Raw genomic sequence first — 19,343 nt, 5'->3', positions numbered from 1 at the left:
CCTGGACCAGGCCGCTCACCTGGGAGACCCAGGGCACTGCTGGCATCCTCCTCTGCTTCCCGCTGATTGTTTCTCTGAAGCTCCTCTGAGACGCCAATGGGCCTGGTCGTCTTGGGTCTGCTGAGTCATGTCAAGGATGCCTGCAGCCACAAGTCAGGAAGACCCAAGTTCCAATCCAGCCTCGGACACTTGCTGGTTGGGTGACCCTGGGCAAGTCACTTTTCCTCCATCTGCCTTGATTTCCTCAGCTGCAAAATGGTTTAATAACATCTCCTACTTTGGGGGGGCTATTTTGAGGTTCAAAAGCACAAACCCCAGCATCTACTTACTGAACTCACTAAATCAGTCAGTTGTTACTTCCTAAAGGCTCCTTCCATCCTCTCCCCTGAGGGGCCCCGAGGACTCCTGCCCAGCAGAAGTGGGTCACACCTGGTCTCAGGGAGGCAGACAGACTCCAAGGGAAAGATCTGATGCCTGATTGGCCCGAGCTGAGCCGTGCCCTTTGCAACGCTTCCATGTCATTCAGGTCTGCGCCTTGCCTTCCTCGGCAGTTCTCTCCACACCCTTTACCTTCTGTTACCTAAACTAAGTATATGTTCCAAGGCAGAAGAGTGGGAAGGGCAGACACATAGGGTTAAGTGACTTGCCCAGGGTCACACAGCTAGGAAGTGTCAGAGGTCGGATTTGCACTTGGGGCTTCCTGATTCCAGGTCTAGGCCTTTGTGCATTGTGACTCCCCTTAGTGGCCTCTCTAATTGTCACCCGCATCAGAACTTGGTGCTTAGACAAAAAAAAGGGCGGCCCGTCCATTGTGTTGTCCTCCCTCTCTTGGCATCTAGGAAGAACTGAGAATCTGTCGGGGGGCAGGAAAGCTGGCCTCAGCCCCTGACCCAGACTTAGCCTCCTTCCTTGAGCATAGGGCATCCCACTCCTCAGTTTCACTGAATGAGCATCCCACTTTGGGACGGGATCAGCAGCCTTCTGTGGGTCCTTCAAGGCCTGAATGCAATCTGGGAGGCCTGGGAGGAGGCAGTGACTGATGGTCTGGGGGAGGCACACAGAGAAATACAGGCACTGGGCTGGAAAGAGAAGAGTAAAAAGCCTCTTGAGGGCTGGCGCTCTACGGAAGAGGGAAAACACTCAAGCTAACCTGCAGGAGTCACTCCTAGTTTGGGCGTGCGTAGGGAAGACCAGGAATTCTGAAGCAAAGAAGACATTCCAAGAGGTGAGGGCGGAAGGAGAGACTTCCAAGCATGGGGGAGGAGGATGGTCAGTGCGAAGACACCGTGATGGGAAACCGTGGGCCAGGGAGAACCCCAGAGAGCACAGGAAGGGAAGGGACGTCTGAATCTGGCTGTAGAACAGCAAACAGAGTCTAGATTCCAACCTGGGGCCGGGGGGTCTCCTGAGCAGGGATGTCCACCAGGATTACCACTTGGGCACTTGTGAGGAGCACTGAAGAGGGGAGATCGGAGGCAGGCGGGCCAATAAAGTGGCTTTTGATCAGACCAGGAGAGGGATGAAGCCCTGAACTACAGTCGTGGTCTTATCACTAGAAGGGATGGGGGTGAAGCCAAAGATATGGTGGAGGAAGAAGCCACATTTGGCAAGTGGCTGGCAATAGAGGGGGAGGAAGAGGGAGGGAGGGGAGAGCAGAGGCCCTGGAGAGTCTGGGGGCAGAGGGAGCACTTGGTTCAGTGGGGAGATGGTTCCAGAACACTGAGCATGGGGTTGCCCCTGCCCACAGCCCCTCCCTACCTTTTTTGCCAGGCTCAGCTCATCCTGTGGGTCCTACATTCTTCTCTGGGGACTCACATGCTCCTCGGCTCATCTTTAGGGTCTCTTCTTTCCTCCTCAGTACGACCCTCCTCGTATCTTTAGAATTTCATCTCGAGCATCTCCCATCCCTCGGTGCTCGGTTCCCCTCAGCGGTTTATTCTTTCATTTTTTTAAACCCCACCTTCCGTCTTGGAATCAGTACTCTGTATCGGTTCCAAGGCAGAAGAGTGGTCAGGGCTTGGCAATGGGGGTCAAGTGACTGGTCCAGGGTCACACAGCTGGGAAGTGTCTGAGGCCAGATTGGAACCGGGACCTCCTGTCTCGAGGCCTGACTCTCCATCCACTGAGCCCCCCAGCTGCCCCCCAGCAGTTTAGTCCGTGGGATCCTCCCTTTCTTTTTCCCTCTGAATTCTTTAGCATCTTGAGGGCATATCAGGCTCTCCCTAGCTTTCCCCTCCTCCCTCCCTCCGGTCCAGGATTCCTGTCATCTGCACATCAGCAGCAGGCCCTCCCGTTAGTAGGCATCAGGGTAGACTGTCTCCCCCTGCTGAAGGAGAAACTGACCCCTGGGGCAGACGTCTGCCCCTCTGCCCCCTCCTCTCCTCTGGACTGAGGCACTACCAAGGGCTGGCAATGGGGAGCTGCAGCGGCTGCAGGAGCCAAGAGTCCTGAAGGGGCGGCTGCTGCAAGTGATGCTCCTGGTATGCGCCCGCATCCCTTGGGGAGGCTGAAGGTGCTGGGCATGGGTGCGAGGTTTGCCCCAGGGCAGCCCGCTGAGGCAAGCCTGTGAGCCTCCCCATAGCACTGAAAGGCCTCTGTGGGCTGCAGGGGGCCACCCTGCCCTGTCTCTGGTCTTGAAGACCCAGGAGGCTGGAGAGTGCACTGGGCAGCCCAGGGAGGAGAGGCGGGCATGGCAAGCCTGAACTCCACAAGCAGCTGGGCCTACTTAAGCCGCTTCCCCTTCTTACCAGCATTTCCTCTCATTTCCAATTGCCTTTTAGTAACTTCCACTTAGTCTACCAAACTGGTTTGGGGGCTCTTCTGGGAAGGAAAAGCAAAGACATGATGGGAGCCCCAGCCAACGGGGAAGCACGGAGGGCTATAGGAAGGCAGGAGGCTGGCGGAGGCATCTGGGAGCCTGTGCCCCAATGTGGAATAGAGGCCAGAGCTGGAAGGGACCCCAAGCTAGCTAGGGCAACCCCATCCTTTTACAGATGGGGAAACTGAGGCCCCAGTCTCAAAGGTGTGACCTAAACTCTCCCCGCCTGCATCTCTGATGAGATTCCTCCTGGGGTTGGCTGTGACTCTCTGTGGTCCCCCGTGATGCCCATTGAGATCCCCCTGCCCCCCCCCCAGCCTATCAGGGCTCCCTCCTGGGCTCCCTCCGCCTCTCTGGGTCTCTGAGCCTGGCACTATCTCTTTCCAGTCCACTCCCTCAGTTTGGAAGGCCCTGGGGAGCCCAAAGGGAAGGAAGTGCAGCCAGGTCGGAATCAAGACCTGAAGAATGAAGTGATGGGGCTCCCAAGCTGGTCATCGCCTCCATGTATGCCTCAGTTTCTCACTCTCTGCTCCCTCCCACCCTACACGGGCTAAGAGTCAGGAGACCTGGGCACCGACCCTGGCTCTGCCACCTTTGTGGCCCTGAGCCAGTCGCTTCACCTGCCAGGCTCACAGTTTCTTCTTGGGTAAAAAGAGGCTCTTCAAGGACCTGGGATCCCATGGATGGGGGCGGGGGAGTGAAGAGGAGAAAACTACAACTCCCAAACGGCCCTGGTCAGCCTAGGCTTTTCTCAGGGCCTCCTCTGCCCAAAGGCTTCATGGGAGTTGTTGTTCCGTCTGTTCCTCCCGGCTTGGGAAGGTTTGGGAGGGCTGGGATCAGGAAGAAGAGGCGAAAACTGCGTGTGTGTGTGTGGGGAAGGTAGCACTTTATTGGGGACCAGCCCCACGCGGGCCGGGGTTGGGGGGCGTCACTCACACGCCAGCTTCCCATCGAAGCTGGACAGGCAGATGGCGAAGGCTTGGAGGGGACAGAGGGGGAATCGGAAATCCATGGTGAACGTGTCCGGAGACACGCGGCCGAACTGTAGCACCAAGTAGTCAGCTGCAAGACAGGAAAAGCAGCTGCGGAGACCCGCGGCCCCATCCCGACCCGAGGGACTACAACACCCAGCAGCCATCGCGGCCATCTCGGAGCGGGTCAAAGTGGGAACGGCGCCGGCTCTGCCGCCAGGGCTTCTGGGGGCTGTAGTCCGGGCCCCATCCCGGCCCAAGGACTACGGGGAGGGAGGTGGCGTCGAGAAAGGTGTGGCGGCGCTAGGATCTTGGGCTCATCCCAGGTTGGGGATGATATCCGGGCTCTCTTCCGGCCCCAGGGTTGAGGCCCTCGTTCTCTCTCCTAGTCAATTCCTGGAATGCTGTCTCCCTCCTCGTTCACCTTGGCTTCCTTCGAGTAAATTCCACCCTCTGCAAGAAGCCCTTCTTGATGCTAGTTGTGTCTTCCCTTTCTCCATTATCCCCGATGGATCCTGTCTCTAGCTTACATGGACGGAGTCGTTTGAGGGTAGCCTGGCGCTTTGCACTGGGAGCTCCTCCAGGGCAGGGGCTGCCTCCTAAGCTTACTAAGCGCTAGCTGACTTGACTGCTGTGCTGGCCCCATCTTCACTCTCCTGGCTCTTTTCTTGGCTCCCCGCCCCCAACTCCCGTGGTCCCGCCCCGTCGGCTGGCCCCGCCCCGGGCTCACGGTCATCTGGATGTACAATCTGGAAGTTTTTGACCGAGGCCCGAGTCACCCGCCCGTGGAAGTTGAGGACGTAGGCACCGCTCTCGTCACTCCAGGACGGGGCCTTGTTCTGCAGAAGGACCAGGCCCTGGCTGGCCCCTCTCTGCAGGCGGCTCAGAAGGGAGTCCTGCTCCTGGAGGAAGACAAGCACCGTCGGGTCAGCGGCAGCTTGTCCTCAGAGTCCAATCTCACTCGGGGGTGCCCGGCCCTGGGGGCCTCCCAGCTTCCTCTTTGGGGCCCCTTGCCCTTGGGATTTAATGGCTGCGTGTTCAGCCTCAGCCCTCAGGGACCCAGGAATCTGCCCCTTCCAGCGCTGCGTCCTCACATTCTGGGGCTGCACTTTAAGCCTCTGGTTCTGGGAGTCAATGCCGGGGATGATGACGGTCATCTTCCGGGGGCCCCTGAAGCCCAGCACATTGGTTTCCTGTGGGAAAGCCCCAGGATTTGTCTGTGCCCATTTCTGGCCTTCTTCCCTCTGCCCTCCCGGAGCAAACCTCAGCTCTCACATAGCACACAGCCCCCAGCTCTTCCCGGACCCGGGTAGACTCCGGCATGAAGGTTTTCCGCTCTGGGTTCACCCCATTGTCGAAGATGGTGAACTTCGTGCCCAGGACGTTAGACCTGCCAGGAGGACAGTACCTCTGGCAGTCTGGGCAACTGTCTCAGAAGCACTTCTGGGGACCCAGGCATCCCCTTCCTCCAGCCTCCCCCCTTAGAGACCCAGGATCCCCTCTCTCCAGCCTGTAGAGGGAGGGACTCGGGCTTCTGCCTCTTCCGCCCTGGCCCACCTGACTTTGCCCACAAAGTTGTCCCCATCTCGGGACAGGTCCGTGGGGTCCAGGGAAATGAGGTAGTTAGAAGTTTTGCTCCTCTTCCTCTTGCGCCCAGCCAGGAGGAAATGCTAGGAGTGGGGGTGGGGTGGAGGTCCTCAGTTAGATGTCTCAGCGTCTGCCTCCCCCCCATACACACACACGAAGGGCTGACGCTCCATTCTGGCCTCTGAGGATTCATCTCTTGGGGGCCAGGGGCTGGGAGGTCAGGGGTGGCACTGCTCAGGCCCAGGAAAGCCTGTGGGTGGCCCCAGGGAGGGTGCTGGTGAAGTTCCCAGAATCACGGGGTTAGGACTTTAGGGGAGGGGCGCCGCTGCCCACGGGGCCGGGGCCGGAGCCCGAGAGCTCTTGTGCTCACAAAGGGAAGAATCCCTAATTTGGGGCCGGTGCTCCCGAGGCACACCTTTCGGCCGTCCACCGTCTCCAGGTAGAGGTAGTAGAAGGGAAAGATGCCCTTGTCCACGCCCCGCTTGTCTCGGCTAATCCTGCACTGCACGGTCCGGCCGCGAGAAGCCGGCCGCAGCACGTAGGCTTCCATGTCCTCGTCGGGCCGCGGGGCAGGGGCGCGGGGCGGGGAGCGCGGCGCTCTTCCTGTGTCCCCTGCTCCAGCCCTGGTCCTGGGACCCTCGGGAGACTCCAGCGCCAAGGTCGCAGCCCCCTCCTCCTCGTCCTCCTCCTCATCCTGTGTGTTGGCCTAGGCGTGAGCCCCGCCCCGCGCGGACTGCCCTCCCGTGGGCCGCCCGGGGACCCTGGCTCCCGGCATCTTACGGCTATAACAGGTTAGGGCACCTGAGGCTCAGAGACGCACCCTACTTCCCTAATGTCGCACAGGTAAAGAGTGCCAGATCGGGGGCCTGCGAGGTCCCTGGGCTGGGCCCGCCCTAGCGCTCCCTTTGCTCACAGGTCCCTGGCAATGTCACTCCGAAGTTCTCCTACCCAGACACACCCACCGTAGCCCCGCCTCCTCTTCACTTAGCGCTCTGCATCTTGATTGGCCAAGAGTACAAACACTTTAAGAGTTCCGCACTCTAATTGGCGCTTTCCCGCCCCTCCGAGCTCTAATTGGCCCCTTCGTCCACCAGCCCCTCTTCAACTCGGAGCTGACCTTGCTGGACACCGAGTCTCCGTGGTCCCGGCCCCGCGGCAAGCTGCGTTCTATTCCCGAGTCCGAAGCCTCGTAGCTCCTGCTCTCCTCTCCGTCCGCCACCTCTGCCTCCTCTTCCTCTTCCTGCTCCTCTGGGGGCAACGGTGGCGGCGGCAGTGTCGGTCCTTAGCAGGCGGGAAGAGCACTGGGGGCTGGGACCGCTGGGTCCGGGACTCCCGGGACCTCTGGGTTGGGGCCTCCCAAGTCTGGGGTCCCGGAGGGCGCTGAGGGCTGGGGCTCCTGGGTCCAAAGAAGGACCCAAGGTAGCATCCACGAGCTGGGAGGCGCCATGCCGGGGGTCCGGCTTTCTGGGGCATCAGGATCCCAGCTCAGTCCTTCCCTAAGGGGCTGGCCAATGAGAAGCGCTCCAGCTGCAATGGGAGGCCTGGGGCTTGGGGGGGGGGGCAGGCGTGGGCGGCCCAAACGCGAGGCTCCTTCTAAGGAGCAACGGTGTGTGTGTATGTGTGCATGTGCGTGTGCGCGCGCTTGTGTGTATGGGGTGGGGGTGATGACGGAGTGGCCGCCGCCACCTGGCTTCGAGCTTACCTGGCCCCGAGGGCCTACTTTTCTCTGTCAAATCATTCTGGGATCCTTGGCTACCTCCCAGGCTGGGCTCTCGTAGCTCCTCGTCAGCGGTCTGGGACTCTGTGGGGCTTTCTAGCTCTGCCCAGGAAGACAGAGAGGCGACATCGGGGTTCTGGCCTGGAGCGGGGAGGGGCCGTTGGTGCTCCCTCAGCCAGAGCCCGCCTCCCCTCCCCCCCGGGCTTCCTCACCTTCCCGCTCCTCCTCCGGCGTCACCGCCTTCTCTTTCTCTGCTGTGTGCACCGGAGTCTTCGCGGACCTGCCTTCCCGCAGACTGTCTATTCTCCCTAGGGAGGTAGGGGTGCGAGGTAACCAGGGACCGCGGCCTCGGGTCCAGTGTCTCCGCCCTCCCTCCGGAAACGCCCTCTTCACCTTGCCGCTGCCGGGCGGGCCATCCGCGGCGCCGGGTCCCAGGCAGCTCCTTGCTGGGAGGTGGGGAGACCGGGCTGTCCTCCACCGAGACCTCTTCCAGTTCTGGGTCCGAGCTGTCTGTAAGCACAGAGTAAAACGTGAGAGCTGGAGGTTGGGCCGCCGGGATCTCAGACTGATGGAGTCCAGGGTCCTGAGCGGGAAAGAGCCCAGGACAGGGGCACCCTGGGGAAACGGCCAGTGGGGCTCGGGGGGAGGCGGGTCCCAGGAGGCAGAGGCAGGTCTCAAGGTTGCCAGGAGGAGAGATCTGGGTGGCCGGGACTTACCAGCCCCAGCTGGGACCTGGCGAAGGGTGCATTCGCTGCCACAGTCGCCACCGCAATTAACATTGCTCTGGATGCTGCGGATGCCCGCTCGTAGGTGTGCCTCAGGCACGTTCTCCAAGAGAAAGGGGTTCCCGGGACCTAGAGGAAGACAGTGGGTCTGCCACAGGCCACAGGCCGAAGAGCTATGCCCAGCAGGCTGCCCTCCAGACTCCCCTAGTTAGCCCTCACCACTCTCCCCCGGGCCGCGCTCCTCCCGCCGTCGGGGTCGCCGGGGCCGCAGGGAAGCATCGGGGTTGGCCTGGACCATCAGTGGCTCCTGGCGCTTGCGCCGCTGCTTCTTCTCAAACAGGCGCCTCTGAGGGAGGTCCTCAGGCGCTTTAGAGATCCTCTAGTCCTGAGGCTCTCACCTTGTCCCTCCCATTTCACAGAGGGAAAGACTGAGGCCCAGAGAGGCATAGTGGCCACTTCGAGGTCACACAGCAGGCAGGGGCATGGATTTGTCTGGAATTGGGAACAGGGAAAAAGGGAGGGGACTCTGTACCTGCTGCTCCAGCTTCTGCTGCCTCACAGCAGCCAGCTCATCACCCAGACTCCTGAGAAGAGAGACATGGAGATGGGGACAGGCTCTCCAAATCATCATCTGACTGTCTCCCCCACCCCACCTAAGCAGATCTTCTGTGAAATCACAAGGAAAAGAGCTCTGGTCACTGCCCTCTGGTGACCCAGGAGTCCCCTTGGGGGCTAGGGAACCAAGTATCTGTTCCTCCCCCAGGCTCCCCTTTCTCTAGCCTACTCCGTAGCACTAGGACACAGGCTTATGGTCTCTAGCCCCCCTCCCTTTCCCGGACCCCTGCAGAAAAAGGAGCAACTCACGAATCCTTCCTCCACATGTCACTGTCCTGAGACATCCTGGTGACATAGGGATCAGGCCTCAGGATATAGGATCCCCTATTCCTGAGGTCTGACCTCCTCCCTCAGTGACCTAGAAATGCAGCCCTCCAGTGCAAGCCTCCGGAGAAGCCAAGAGCATGGTCCTGCCATTTGAAGCCCCCTCAGGACCCAGGAATATGGCCTTCTGGTCTCAGCCCCTTTCAGGATGTGGGAGTGGGAGTGTGGCATCAGAGTTTTGGCCCTCTCAGATATGACATCAAGGCATCAGGACCTCTGTCTGCCTCCTGTGGAGGCCCCCCAGCCTTGACCCCCTACTTTGCTTTGTGCTTGTCCTCTGTTGATCTCCTGGCTAATCTATTTCGAGGCTGGAGAACAGTGATTAAGGATTGAGGCTAGAAAAGTACTTCCTCCTTCCTCTGCAGCTGGATGGGAAAGCCTTGGCTTTCAGCCTCTGGTCCTAGACCCCAATCACAGCTTGCTCCTTGCATCCTCCACTCCTATCTCCTAGTCTCTCCATTTCTTTCTCTGGGACCCTCTTTTTGTCCCTCAGCCAATGTGCCTATGACCTCTCTGCCCATTAGCTGCTTTCTCTCCTGACCTGGAAGGGAAAAGGGTGCTCCATGAGACGGGAGGGGCTGGGAGCTGTTCCAGGGGCAAACTCATAGTTCCTTACATGAACTGGAGCTCAAGGGTTTGGATTCTTGAGGTCTGGGAACTTTGCCCCAAGCTTGTGAGTGCTAAAGCAGATGGGCTGTGACAGCTGAATCCCAAGGGGGATGGGAGAGTGGGGGAGGGGCTCAGAGTCTTGGGTCCCTAAAACCGCAAAAATATGTGGGATTGGGACTGAGTCTCACTGAGAGTGGGAACTGGGAGGAACCAAATTCAGGGTTCCTGAAAGAAAGGGATATGTAGTCTGCTCAGCTCCTCTTCTGTCCTTCCTCCCTCATACCTGGCTTGCTCTCTCTCCCAAGGCCGGGCAGGTCCCTGGGTGGGGGGCTAGGTGCTAACTAGCTTCCCAGATCCTCTGAGCCCCAGTAGGGGTGATCCCCCCCAGGACCTGCCCCGCCCCCCACCCCCCGGCCTACTCCTCCTCCTCTTGGTCCCCACTACCGGGCTCCCTGGCAGCTACTGAGCCCCCCTCCCCTGTCCGCTGCCCAGCAACTAGCTCAAACTTCCAGCTTAGAATAGGGACGCCTAGGTTCCTTAAAGGGACCCCAGCTCCCCTTGGGAAGGTAAAACCAGATATACTACAACTCCCAGGAAGGCTTGCAGAGAAACACCCAATGGAAGCACAGAAAACTCCATCGTGCAGCCTGCTAGGAGTTGTAGTTGAATAGCCATCTCCACCCTCTTCAACCGGTTTTCCTCTATTAAGGCGACGAGGCGGGGCCAAAACTGGAAGAGGAGACTCCGCCCGGCTCACGCTTGGAGGGCGGAGCTCAAGCCTCTGACATCGCCACATCGCCGTTGGTCCTTTCGATTGGCTAGTTTGGAGGCGGAGGCGGGACGAGTTGAAACCCGGGGAGCCAACGAAGAAGCAGGAGACTGACCTTAGGCCGCAGTAAGGACTTAGAGACATCCTACTGGGCTCCCTCCCCCTCCCCCTGCTCCGAAATTGCTGAGAACCTCTGTCGACCTCCCGGCTCCTGTAGAGAGAGATGTAAGCAACTGGGAGCAGGGGTGTTGGGGTCGCTGTGAAGGGAGGGCTGGAGAGAAACGAGAGAGGCCGAGGCGTTCCCTTCGGGTTCTCCCCGGCGGTGTCAGGGTGGGACAGAACTACATTTCCCGGCAGCGCCGGGGACTCATTGGTAGTGATCCGCTGCGCCTCCGCTAGGAGGCCTCACGGGACTTGTAGTTTTTGCATCTCCAGGGCACGTGGGACTGGGGCGGGAGAGAGGTGGCAGAGGTGGCAGAGGCCGAGGCCCTGGGAAGGAGGAAGGCCTTGATCCCCAAGCCCAAACCCCCCCTGATTCTGTTCACTTGCTCTGGGTAGCCCGCAACATGTTGCTTTGGGGCCTGTGGGCCGCCTTGCTGCTGCTTCTGCTACCCCCACCTGCTCAGGTAGCACCCCTGGACCGTCCAGAGCCCAGGAAAGATGAGGCCCCTCCTTCGGTTCCAGAGACCCCGGTGAGACAGAGTTCGGCCCACCCCTTTGCTTCTGGAGAAGGTTGGAACTACAACTCCCAGCAGGCTTCTCAAGGTTTCCTGGCCTCCTGGGCACCTTAGTTTCACAGAGGCTTCTGGGAGTTGGAGTCATTCTGGGGTGGGGGCATGGATCCTCGATGGGAAAGCAAGGACCAGAAGCCAGGGCCAGGGCCACCATAACCATGGGACCTCTGGCGTCTAAAGTTGTAGTCAGGGAGGAAGGCTGGGCTCTCTCCTTGTGGGGATAGGGAGTGGGGGCAGGGCGTGGAGGCAGAGCACCCCCCTGGAAACTTCCGATGACTCCTAGGACACCCTTGAGACTTGGGCCTGGCCAGAGCCACTCTGAGTGTCCCAGGCTGGCCTTCTCTGGGCCCCCGGGGCAGGCTTGTACCCTCCGGGACTTCCTCTCTCCTTTGGAAGCCCAGCGGCCTCTCCAATGTCTTCCAGCCGCTATTATGCATTGTCAGATGTCCCTGGCTGCCTGGGCCCATTGGAGGTGAGCCCAGTGGGGAAGAAGGAAGGAGGGGGTGGCCGCTGGGCTCTCACCTCCGTCCATGCATCTGTCCGTCTTCTCAGGACACGGGGCTCTACTACCATCGCTACCTTCAGGAGGTGATCCAGGTCCTGGAGACGGACGGCCATTTCCGGGAGAGGCTGCAGGCAGCCAATGCCGAGGACATCAAGGTGGGCAGGGGCTGGGCGGGAGCCTCCGGCATTGGGCCGCCCCGTGGTTCCGAGCTGGCCCCCCCGGGACCCCTCTCATCGGCTTTTCTCTCCGTGTCTCCCCGCGGCCCAGAGCGGGAAGCTGAGCCGTGAGCTCGACTTTGTCAGCCACCACATTCGCACTAAGCTGGATGAACTCAAGAGGCAGGAGGTGTCCCGCCTGCGGATGCTGCTCAAGGCCAAGATGGATGCTTCCCAGGAGCCTGGTGAGGCCCGGGTGCCGGGGAAGGGGCCAGCAGCCCAGCTCCCTTCCGTCCCTTCTGAGCGTGTCCCTCTCTCCTGGGCTCCAGAGGTGCAAGTGGACCACCTGACCCTGCTGAAGCAGTTTGAGCACCTGGATCCTCAGAACCAGCACACATTTGAGGCCCGAGACCTGGAGCTGCTGATCCAGACGGTGAGACCCCTCCCTGGGCCCCGGGCCTCTGGCTTCCCGGCCTCACAAGAGGAGCAAGTGCGAGGCGGGGAGGCCAGGCCCACCTGACAAGGGCTGGGGATGTGCTGGCTCGTGGGGCCGGGCCAGGCTTCCTCTTCTGGGCCTGGGCTCACGGCCTGAGGCCGCAGAGAAAGCCAGGAGGCAGCAGAGCCCCTTTGACGAGCGATGGCGGGTCCCCAGGCCACGCGGGACCTGGCTCAGTATGATGCAGCCCACCACGAAGAATTCAAGCGTTACGAGATGCTTAAGGAGCACGAGCGGCGGCGCTACCTGGACTCCCTGGGCCAGGAGCAGCGGCTAGCAGAGGAGCGGAGGCTGGAGGAGCAGAGGCAAAGGCATCGGCAGCACCCCAGGCTCAATGTGCCAGTGAGGGCAGGGCCCTGGGGGTGGCCCGCGGCTCCCCTCTCCCCGGCACTGTCCACCCCCATTCTGGGCATCCCTGGGAGGCCTGGGGGTGACCTGCGGCTCCCCTCTCCCATTGCCCCTCCTGCTCCCGTCCGAGGGCCCCGGAGTGGCCCTTGGTCGCTAGCCCTGACTCTCCCTGGGCCCCACAGGGCAGCCAGGCCCAGCTGAAGGAGGTGTGGGAGGAGACGGATGGCTTGGACCCCACTGAATTCAACCCTAAGACCTTCTTCAGGCTGCACGGTGAGTCCTTGGCAGGACACCTCAGATCCGGCCCTTGGTACCCTGGAGGCCGGGGAGGCCTGGTCAGGCGGGGCCCCTGCTCAAGCCTCCCCTAGAAGGGATCCCCCTGAGGCCTGAGCCTCCCTGAGCCTCGGGCCTCCGTGCTGCCTCCCCCAGACACGAACAGTGACAGCGTCCTGGACGAGCAGGAGCTGGAGGCCCTCTTCACCAAGGAGGTGGGTTGGGCCCGGGCGGGCATGGGCGGGCGGCTGCCAGGCTCTGGCGCCCTCTGACCGCCGCCTCGGCCCTGCCCACGCAGCTGGAGAAGGTGTATGACCCCAAGAACGAGGACGACGACATGCGGGAGATGGAGGAGGAGCGGCTGCGGATGCGGGAGCACGTGATGAAGACGGTGAGCCCAGGAGCCCCGGGGCGGCCCCCGCCATCCCCGGCCCTCACTCACACCTAGCCCTGCCCCTTAGGTGGACACAAACCAGGACCGGTTGGTCACCCTCGAGGAGTTCCTGCTGTCCACACAGAGGAAGGATTTTGAAGAAGCCGCGCCGAAGGGCTGGGAGGTGACTGGAGGGGTCACACTGGGGGGTGGCGGGTCCCCTTGGCCAGCTTCCCCATCCCAGCGGGGCAGGCACAGGTGCTGGGCTGCCCCTCTGGGCACTCGCTTCCGGCCTCGCCGCTGACCCTTGGTGTGAGCAGCAAGGGCTTGGGGTTCCCCCCTGGAGGGCCGAGGAAGGGTGGCTCGTCCTCACTCTGCCCCCCCAGACCCTGGAGGAGCATCCGGCTTACACCGAGGAGGAGCTGCGTCACTTTGAGGCGGAGCTGGTGGCGAGGGAGGCCGAGCTGGCGGCGCAGGCCCAGCGGCTGAGCCAGGAGAGCCAGGCCCTGGACCACTCTCAGGGGCTGCTGGAAGCCCAGAAGAAGGAGCTGCAGCAGGTGCCGGGCTCATCCCCGGAGGCTCCCGGTGGGGCAGGGCATCCAGGCCCCCGGACCAGCTCGGCCCCCAACGCCCCGTCTTTGCCCCCCCTCTAGGCTGTCCTTCACATGGAGCAGAGGAAGCAGCAGCTGTCCCCAGACCCGCCGGTGCCAGGCCCCGAGGGGCAGCTCCTCTTCCAGCCCCAGACAGGTGCGCCTGAGCCCGCTGGCCCTTCCCTCCCTCCCAGGCCCTCCTCCTGGGCCCAGAGAATGGGGGGGGAGGGTTCCAGAGGGCGGGGGCTGGCGGCCAGGACGCCTGGGTCCAAATTTCCTCTCCGCCCGCCCTTGTATCCACAGAGATGGGCGCCCGAGCAGAGCCAGCTGTGGAAAAGGAGGGGCTGGCCCCGGGCCCAGACTCCCCCGCACCCGACTCCCAGCCCTAGTGATCACCGAGCCCCCAATAAAGGCTTTCTGGGCAGCGCCGCTGTCTCTTGTCTGCTCTACCCGGGCACGGAGGGCGGTTCTGGGGTGGCCTCCTTCAGGGCCTTTTCCCTCCACGTCTCCTCCCCCTCCCCCAAGTACGGCCTCTCTGCCTCTGGTCGGCTGGCTTTCTCTGGCTCTCTCTCCCTTTGGGGGGACCCAGGGTGGCCCCTTGGTGGGTGGAGGGAGGCAGCCTGGTTTCTGCCCACTTTGGCGCACTCGGTGCCTTGGCTCCAGCCTTCTCAGGCCTGGGAATGTGGAGGGAATCCAGGGCTGGGCCTCTGGGAGAGCCAAGGCCCCTTGGCTTGGGACGGGATTCCTTAAGGGGGACAAGATGGAGGAGCTCAAGCCTGGCAGCCTGCAAAGCTGGACACATGGAGGCAGGCTAGAACGTTCTGGTCAGCCCAAGAGGGCACCGGGTTTTAACCCCTCACCTTCCTAGGCAAGGGGGGTGATGTGACTTGGCCAGGGTCACACAGGCCCCGTTTGAACCCAGGACCTCCTGTCCCAGCGGCCTTCTATGAGCCTTGAGCACCAGGCACTGACCTGGCAGGCTGGAGCCTGGAGCCTGGAGGGCCGGTCCCAGGGCGGTGGGAGGGGCCTGAGAAGATGTCCGGGGAGAGCCCGGATGAACAGGGCTGGAAGAGGAGTGGCTTGGGGGAAGGGAGTGAGCGGCCTTTCAGGCAGGGCATCCAAGGGGCCTGTCTAGGCAGCTGGGGGGGCTGGGCTGGAGGGGGCTTTGGGGGCTGCCCCCGGGCCGGCACGGAGTGGAAGGTCCTGGGAGAGGAGGCTGGCGGGCCTGCTTGGTCACTAAGTAAGGGGAATGGACCGTGTGGAGCCTCCAAGCCTGCCGCATGGGTGGTCCGGGGCCGCCGAGCATGCTGGGAGGTCTGGAAGGGCGCTGCTCGGGTGGGGGCGGGGGCGGCTCCGTCTCTGGAGCTGGTCCGGGTTCGCACTTGGCCGCCACGGCTCCATTGGGTCGGCTGGAGCTCGTCGCTCCTGTGGTGTCACGTTCTTTAGTTAGGAGCAATGCGGGGAGAACCCTTAGGGCAGCAGCGGGGGCCAGAGGAGGCAGGACCTGGGTTCAAATGTCCCCGGGCAGGTCGCCAGCCCTGGCTGCTCTTCGGGGCTGAATAGGGCCAAAGGGGGCCGTGCGATCTCGGGCGGGGCTCCCGGGAAACAAACAGGCTTTTACATAACGGCTCCCTCCCCCAGGGCGGCCCGCGGCCTGGGCCAGCCCCACTTCCTAGGCTACCTCGCCTTCCCCGGCGGGACTCGGAGCCAGACGCTCCCACTGCCGAGGGCTGGAGGCCGAAGCCCGCGGATAAGGAAGGAGCCTCCGAGATGGCCCGAGCTCTGCGCTGGGGCGTCATGTCCGCCGGCCTTATCTCCCACGACTTCGTCACGGCCCTGAGGAGCCTGCCTCGCTCCGAGCACCAGGTCACGCCGCCTGCCCAGGCTTCCGGCGGCTGGGGCCGGGGACTTCCGGGTGCCTTTGGGGCGGGGGCTGGAGCTGGGGAGGGGGCGCCTCCGGGCACCGAGCGGAGGTGTCCTGTATGAGGGTGGAAAGGGATCTCCGTCCCCAGGTAGTAGCCGTGGCCGCCAGGGACCTTGGCCGGGCCCAGGACTTTGCCAGGAGGCATGACATCCCCAAGGCCTATGGCTCTTATGAGGACCTGCTGCGGAAGGAGCCCGACGTGGGTGAGGCCCGAACCTCGGCCCTAGGAGACGAGGAAGGGGCTGGGGGCGGGGCCCAGGGGGGGCCTGTGGACCGGGTCTCGCAGTTCCTCTTGGGGCGGGGCTCCTGCTGGGCCGCGGGGGCGGGGCCTCCAGGGAGGGCTGTCCTGGCCTCGCTGATTGGGGGGAGCTCTACGCGGCCCCGCCCCTTAGTTGGACGCTGGTCTCCACAGACGTGGTCTATGTGGGCACACAGAACCCGCAGCACTTTCAGGTGGTCCTGCAGAGCTTGGAGGCTGGCAAGCCGGTGCTGTGCGAGAAACCTCTCGGGGTCACTGCGGCTGAGGTCCGAGAGATGGTGGCGGCCGCCCGGGCCCGAGGCCTCTTCCTGATGGAGGTCAGAGGCAGGCCTGTGTGCAGCGTGGGGGTCGGTGTGGTGACTCCCCGGGGTTCAGGGGCGCTTCCCTAAGTCCTCCGCCCCCGCCTCCTCCTGCAGGCCATCTGGACCCGCTTCTTCCCCGCCACTGAGGCGCTGCGGGCTGTGCTGGCTCAGGGCACCCTCGGGGAGGTGCGCCTGGTCCGCGCCGACTTCGGAGTGCGCCCCGGATTGAATTTTCCGGCCCGCGTAACCGACTGGGCCCAGGCAGGGGGTGGGCTGCTGGACCTGGGCATCTACTGCCTCCAGTTCGTGTCCCTGGTGGCGGGGGCCCAGCGGCCGGAAAAGATCCATGCAGTGGGGCTGCTTCACGAGAAGGGTACGGCCTCGGTCTCCAGGGGGGCGGGGCAGGGGGGCGGGGTCTTTAGAGGCCTGGTGGCCTTCCCGCTGCAGGTGTGGATGACACAGTGACGGTGGCCCTCCAGTACCCCAGCGGGCTCCAGGCCTCCTTCAGCTCCAGCATCACCACTGTGCTGCCCAACTCCCTCCACGTGTTCGGAACCCAGGGCCAGGCGCAGGTGAGAGAACCCCAGCCCGGGGGCCCACAGGACGCCTGGGAGCAGAGGGGGGCCCAGGGAAGGCCGAGCCCTGGCCTGCGCTGCCTCCTCCCAGATTCCTTCCACCATGTGGTGCCCCACTGAGCTGCTCGTGAACGGGGAGCGCGCCGAGTTCCCGCTGCCCGCCGTTGCCAACACAGAGACGTTCAATTACCCCAAGTCCATCGGCCTGGTGTACGAGGCCCAGCACGTGCGGCAGTGCCTGCTGCAGGGTGAGCCTGGGCAGCTCGGGGAGGAACATGCCGGGAGAGCCAGGCTGGCCCGCTCATGATCCTCGGCCTCGGCCCCCTCTTCCCAGGTCTGAAGGAGAGCTCTGTCATGCCCCTGGCAGAGAGTGAGCTCCTGGCAGACATCCTGGAGGAGGTAAGGAGGCAGATCGGGCTCCGCTTCAGCCAGGACAGAACCTGACCTGCCAGACTATTCGCCAGAGAAGATAGCTGAGCGACTTCTCAGTGGACTGGGCCAAGGCCTGCCCTGCCTGCTGCTTCCGTAGTTTCCACACGCTCCCTCCCTCAGTTTCCTTATCTGTAAGATGAGGGAACCGGGAGGGCTATTGCTAGAATTCTTAATGAAGCACGATAAAGCCAGCTGGGTCCTGGGAAATTCTGCAAATGCTACCAATGGGCCTTGATTGCTTGTTCTGTTGATTGTTTGGACCTAAGAAAGTGGTGAAGAAAATGTTAATGATGCTGATTAAATGCTGACCAGCATTTTCTTGCTGTGAGCCTTTTGTTCAATGCAGTCAGGATCATTGAGATCCTAGAAAAGGGAAAAGCTTTTGAACTGATAAAATTGAGGCGGTTCAAATGAGAGAAACAGTTTTGGGGGGGGGGGGGCGGAATCTGCCTCCAGCATCCGGAGAAAAGTCCACCATCCAAGAGTCACATTCTGGGATTCCATGATACAAAGGGATCCCTGAGCATTCCCCAGGCTGGAGCCATTCCCCAATCCATTAGGTAGATGGAGAATGTAAACAGGAAGTTTTCCAAATAAATACAAGGTTTCAACTACCACATGAAAGAATGCTCCCAGTCAGGAATAGCAAGAAGTACAAATGAATGTTTTACCTCAAACCCAGGGCAGCTGGCTGGCACGACGATGGGTAGAGTGCCAGGCCTGGAGCTGGAAGGACCTGGGTACAAATCTGGCCTCAGACAACTTCTTGGCTTTGTGCTCTTGAGTGAGTCACTTAACCTCGGTCTTTACCCCTGGTCTGCCCTGGAATTGATACTGAGTTGAATTCAAAGACAGGAGGAAAGGGTTTAAAAAAAATAGGGGGCAGCTGGGTAGCTCAGTGGATTGAGAGGCAGGCCTAGAGATGGGAGGTCTTAGGTTCAAATCTGGCCTCAGACACTTCCCAGCTGGGTGACCCTGGGCAAGTCACTTGACCCCCATTGCCTAGCCCTTACCTCTCTTCTGCCTTGGAGCCAATACACAGTACTGACTCCAAGACGCTAGGTAAGGGTTTAAAAAAAAAAATTCACCTCAAACCCATCAGGTTGTCAAAGATGTCAGACAACGTGAGAGAGATTGAACTGTCTTTGAGAAGACAGGAATGCTCATACATTATCGGTGGAGCGCTAAATTGGTGTTGCCATTCTGGAAAACATTTTGGAGTTATAGGAAAATGATTCATCTGTCCTTTTGACCATTGATAATAAGCATTGTTAAGCAAATGCCTCAAGAAAAGCAAAGATAAGAGTAGAATACCCATGTAGGCAAACAGATTTCTAACAGCCCATTTCATAGCAGGGAAGACCTAGAAACAAAATAGGTGCAAGTCAATGTGGAGGATGGCTAAACAAATTGTATACACACCCCCCCCCCCATCCTTTCTCTAGCAGACTGCCCCCTCTATCATCCCCTCATTTCGCTTCATTCTCTCTTTTCTCCCTCCTCCTTCCTGATCTCTCTGCAGCCTTCGCCGCTGTCACTCACTGTCTTTTCATCGCCACTCTCCCTTGAATCTAGGTTTTCTGGGCACCGCTCTCCCCCGGTCTCCGAAGTGGCCATTCCTCCGTCTCCACTGCTGGATGTTCGCCCGGGTCACCGCACCGATCGGGGATCCCCCAGAGCTTTGCCATGGGCCCTCTTCTCTTCTCCTTCTAGAATACCTCGATGGGCCACCTCTCCAGCTCCCCAGGGTCGGAGGATCATCTCCAGACTGACGATTCTGAGATCTCTCGTCCAGCTCTGACCTTTCTCCGGTCTCCAGGCTCCCTGCTCTGGCTTCCTAGAAGACATCTTGAACTGGATGTCCCCAGGAAACGTTAAACCCAAGCCATGCGCCTTCCCGGAAGCCCTCCCCTCTTCCTATTTATTCTAGCAGCCAACCAATGGAGCAGGCGAGACCCTTCGCTCATAGGCAGTCTGTTTCCAAGGCCTGTAGATTTCCCTTGTCTCTTCCTCATCCCCTCCCCACTGGACTACTGCAGGAGCCTGCCGGTGGGCCTGCCTGGCAGGAGGGTCCCTTCTCTCGCCTCTCCTCTACGAGGGTGTCAGAGAGCTTCGTTTTTCTGCTTTATCCAAAGATATTTGACTTTCCATCCTTGGAATAGCAATTTTCCACGTGTGTTTTCTGAAGTTGCAAGATCCAGATGGTCTGCCTCTTTCCCTCCCTCCCTTCCTCTCCCCCTCA

General features: G+C 61.2%; 3 protein-coding genes across 12 annotated transcripts; 2 read left to right on the top strand and 1 right to left on the bottom strand.

The window, feature by feature from the left end:
* Positions 1 to 3,681: 3,681 nt before the first annotated feature.
* On the bottom strand, positions 3,682 to 10,076 carry TULP2 (TUB like protein 2). Of its 8 annotated transcripts, XM_016422438.2 has the most exons (16): positions 9,650 to 10,076; positions 9,299 to 9,513; positions 8,683 to 8,718; positions 8,351 to 8,402; positions 8,038 to 8,164; positions 7,810 to 7,947; positions 7,487 to 7,603; positions 7,306 to 7,401; positions 7,079 to 7,234; positions 6,494 to 6,657; positions 5,792 to 6,070; positions 5,347 to 5,459; positions 5,053 to 5,179; positions 4,884 to 4,982; positions 4,520 to 4,691; positions 3,682 to 3,880 (listed from the first exon to the last, which is right to left on the bottom strand). In XM_016422438.2, the coding sequence occupies exons 2-16, from the start codon at positions 9,361 to 9,363 to the stop codon at positions 3,747 to 3,749; spliced, it is 1,875 nt and encodes a 624-aa protein (XP_016277924.1). In that variant the 5' UTR covers positions 9,364 to 9,513; positions 9,650 to 10,076; the 3' UTR covers positions 3,682 to 3,746. The 8 variants fall into 8 exon arrangements, with proteins under 8 accessions (XP_016277924.1, XP_007492734.1, XP_016277925.1 ...); XM_007492672.3 differs by having other exon boundaries at positions 5,065 to 5,179; positions 9,299 to 10,076; XM_016422439.2 differs by having other exon boundaries at positions 6,494 to 6,624; positions 9,299 to 10,076.
* Positions 10,077 to 10,693: 617 nt separating this feature from the next.
* On the top strand, positions 10,694 to 14,033 carry NUCB1 (nucleobindin 1). 2 transcript variants are annotated; one of them, XM_056796773.1, is made up of 12 exons: positions 10,694 to 11,341; positions 11,422 to 11,529; positions 11,642 to 11,774; positions 11,859 to 11,962; positions 12,182 to 12,367; positions 12,556 to 12,646; positions 12,803 to 12,861; positions 12,945 to 13,037; positions 13,108 to 13,203; positions 13,406 to 13,576; positions 13,673 to 13,766; positions 13,913 to 14,033. In XM_056796773.1, the coding sequence occupies exons 1-12, from the start codon at positions 11,282 to 11,284 to the stop codon at positions 13,996 to 13,998; spliced, it is 1,281 nt and encodes a 426-aa protein (XP_056652751.1). In that variant the 5' UTR covers positions 10,694 to 11,281; the 3' UTR covers positions 13,999 to 14,033. The 2 variants fall into 2 exon arrangements, with proteins under 2 accessions (XP_056652751.1, XP_016277929.2); XM_016422443.2 differs by having other exon boundaries at positions 10,700 to 10,827.
* Positions 14,034 to 14,169: 136 nt separating this feature from the next.
* Positions 14,170 to 17,415, top strand: DHDH (dihydrodiol dehydrogenase). 2 transcript variants are annotated; one of them, XM_056796774.1, is made up of 8 exons: positions 14,170 to 14,849; positions 15,251 to 15,475; positions 15,622 to 15,736; positions 15,946 to 16,109; positions 16,209 to 16,467; positions 16,542 to 16,666; positions 16,761 to 16,917; positions 17,004 to 17,415. In XM_056796774.1, exons 2-8 carry the CDS (start codon positions 15,380 to 15,382, stop codon positions 17,111 to 17,113), a joined length of 1,026 nt encoding a protein of 341 aa, XP_056652752.1. In that variant the 5' UTR covers positions 14,170 to 14,849; positions 15,251 to 15,379; the 3' UTR covers positions 17,114 to 17,415. The 2 variants fall into 2 exon arrangements, with proteins under 2 accessions (XP_056652752.1, XP_056652753.1); XM_056796775.1 differs by having other exon boundaries at positions 14,170 to 15,475.
* The last annotated feature ends 1,928 nt before the right edge of the window (positions 17,416 to 19,343 follow it).

This window comes from Monodelphis domestica, chromosome 4, assembly GCF_027887165.1.
Source record: "Monodelphis domestica isolate mMonDom1 chromosome 4, mMonDom1.pri, whole genome shotgun sequence".
In the NCBI taxonomy this organism is placed as follows: domain Eukaryota; kingdom Metazoa; phylum Chordata; class Mammalia; order Didelphimorphia; family Didelphidae; genus Monodelphis; species Monodelphis domestica.
The sequence above is the reverse complement of the archived record's forward strand: the minus strand, read 5'-3'. Positions and strand labels throughout refer to the sequence as shown.

What these genes read in the sequence shown, in the direction of transcription:
- TULP2 (XM_016422438.2), bottom strand. Translation starts at nt 9,363, where the DNA reads ATGAGTTTGCCCCTGGAACAGCTCCCAGCCCCTCCCGTCTCATGGAGC. An exon ending in GCGCGGCCCGGGGGAGAGTG is followed by an intron (nt 7,948 to 8,037) that starts GTGAGGGCTAAC and finishes GTCTTCCTCTAG; the next exon opens with GTCCCGGGAACCCCTTTCTC. An exon ending in CCAGGTCCCAGCTGGGGCTG is followed by an intron (nt 7,604 to 7,809) that starts GTAAGTCCCGGC and finishes CTGTGCTTACAG; the next exon opens with ACAGCTCGGACCCAGAACTG.
- NUCB1 (XM_016422443.2), top strand. Translation starts at nt 10,702, where the DNA reads ATGTTGCTTTGGGGCCTGTGGGCCGCCTTGCTGCTGCTTCTGCTACCC. An exon ending in TGGAGCTGCTGATCCAGACG is followed by an intron (nt 11,963 to 12,181) that starts GTGAGACCCCTC and finishes GCGGGTCCCCAG; the next exon opens with GCCACGCGGGACCTGGCTCA. An exon ending in GACCTTCTTCAGGCTGCACG is followed by an intron (nt 12,647 to 12,802) that starts GTGAGTCCTTGG and finishes TGCCTCCCCCAG; the next exon opens with ACACGAACAGTGACAGCGTC.
- DHDH (XM_056796774.1), top strand. Translation starts at nt 15,380, where the DNA reads ATGGCCCGAGCTCTGCGCTGGGGCGTCATGTCCGCCGGCCTTATCTCC. An exon ending in GGGGCTGCTTCACGAGAAGG is followed by an intron (nt 16,468 to 16,541) that starts GTACGGCCTCGG and finishes TTCCCGCTGCAG; the next exon opens with GTGTGGATGACACAGTGACG. An exon ending in GAACCCAGGGCCAGGCGCAG is followed by an intron (nt 16,667 to 16,760) that starts GTGAGAGAACCC and finishes GCCTCCTCCCAG; the next exon opens with ATTCCTTCCACCATGTGGTG.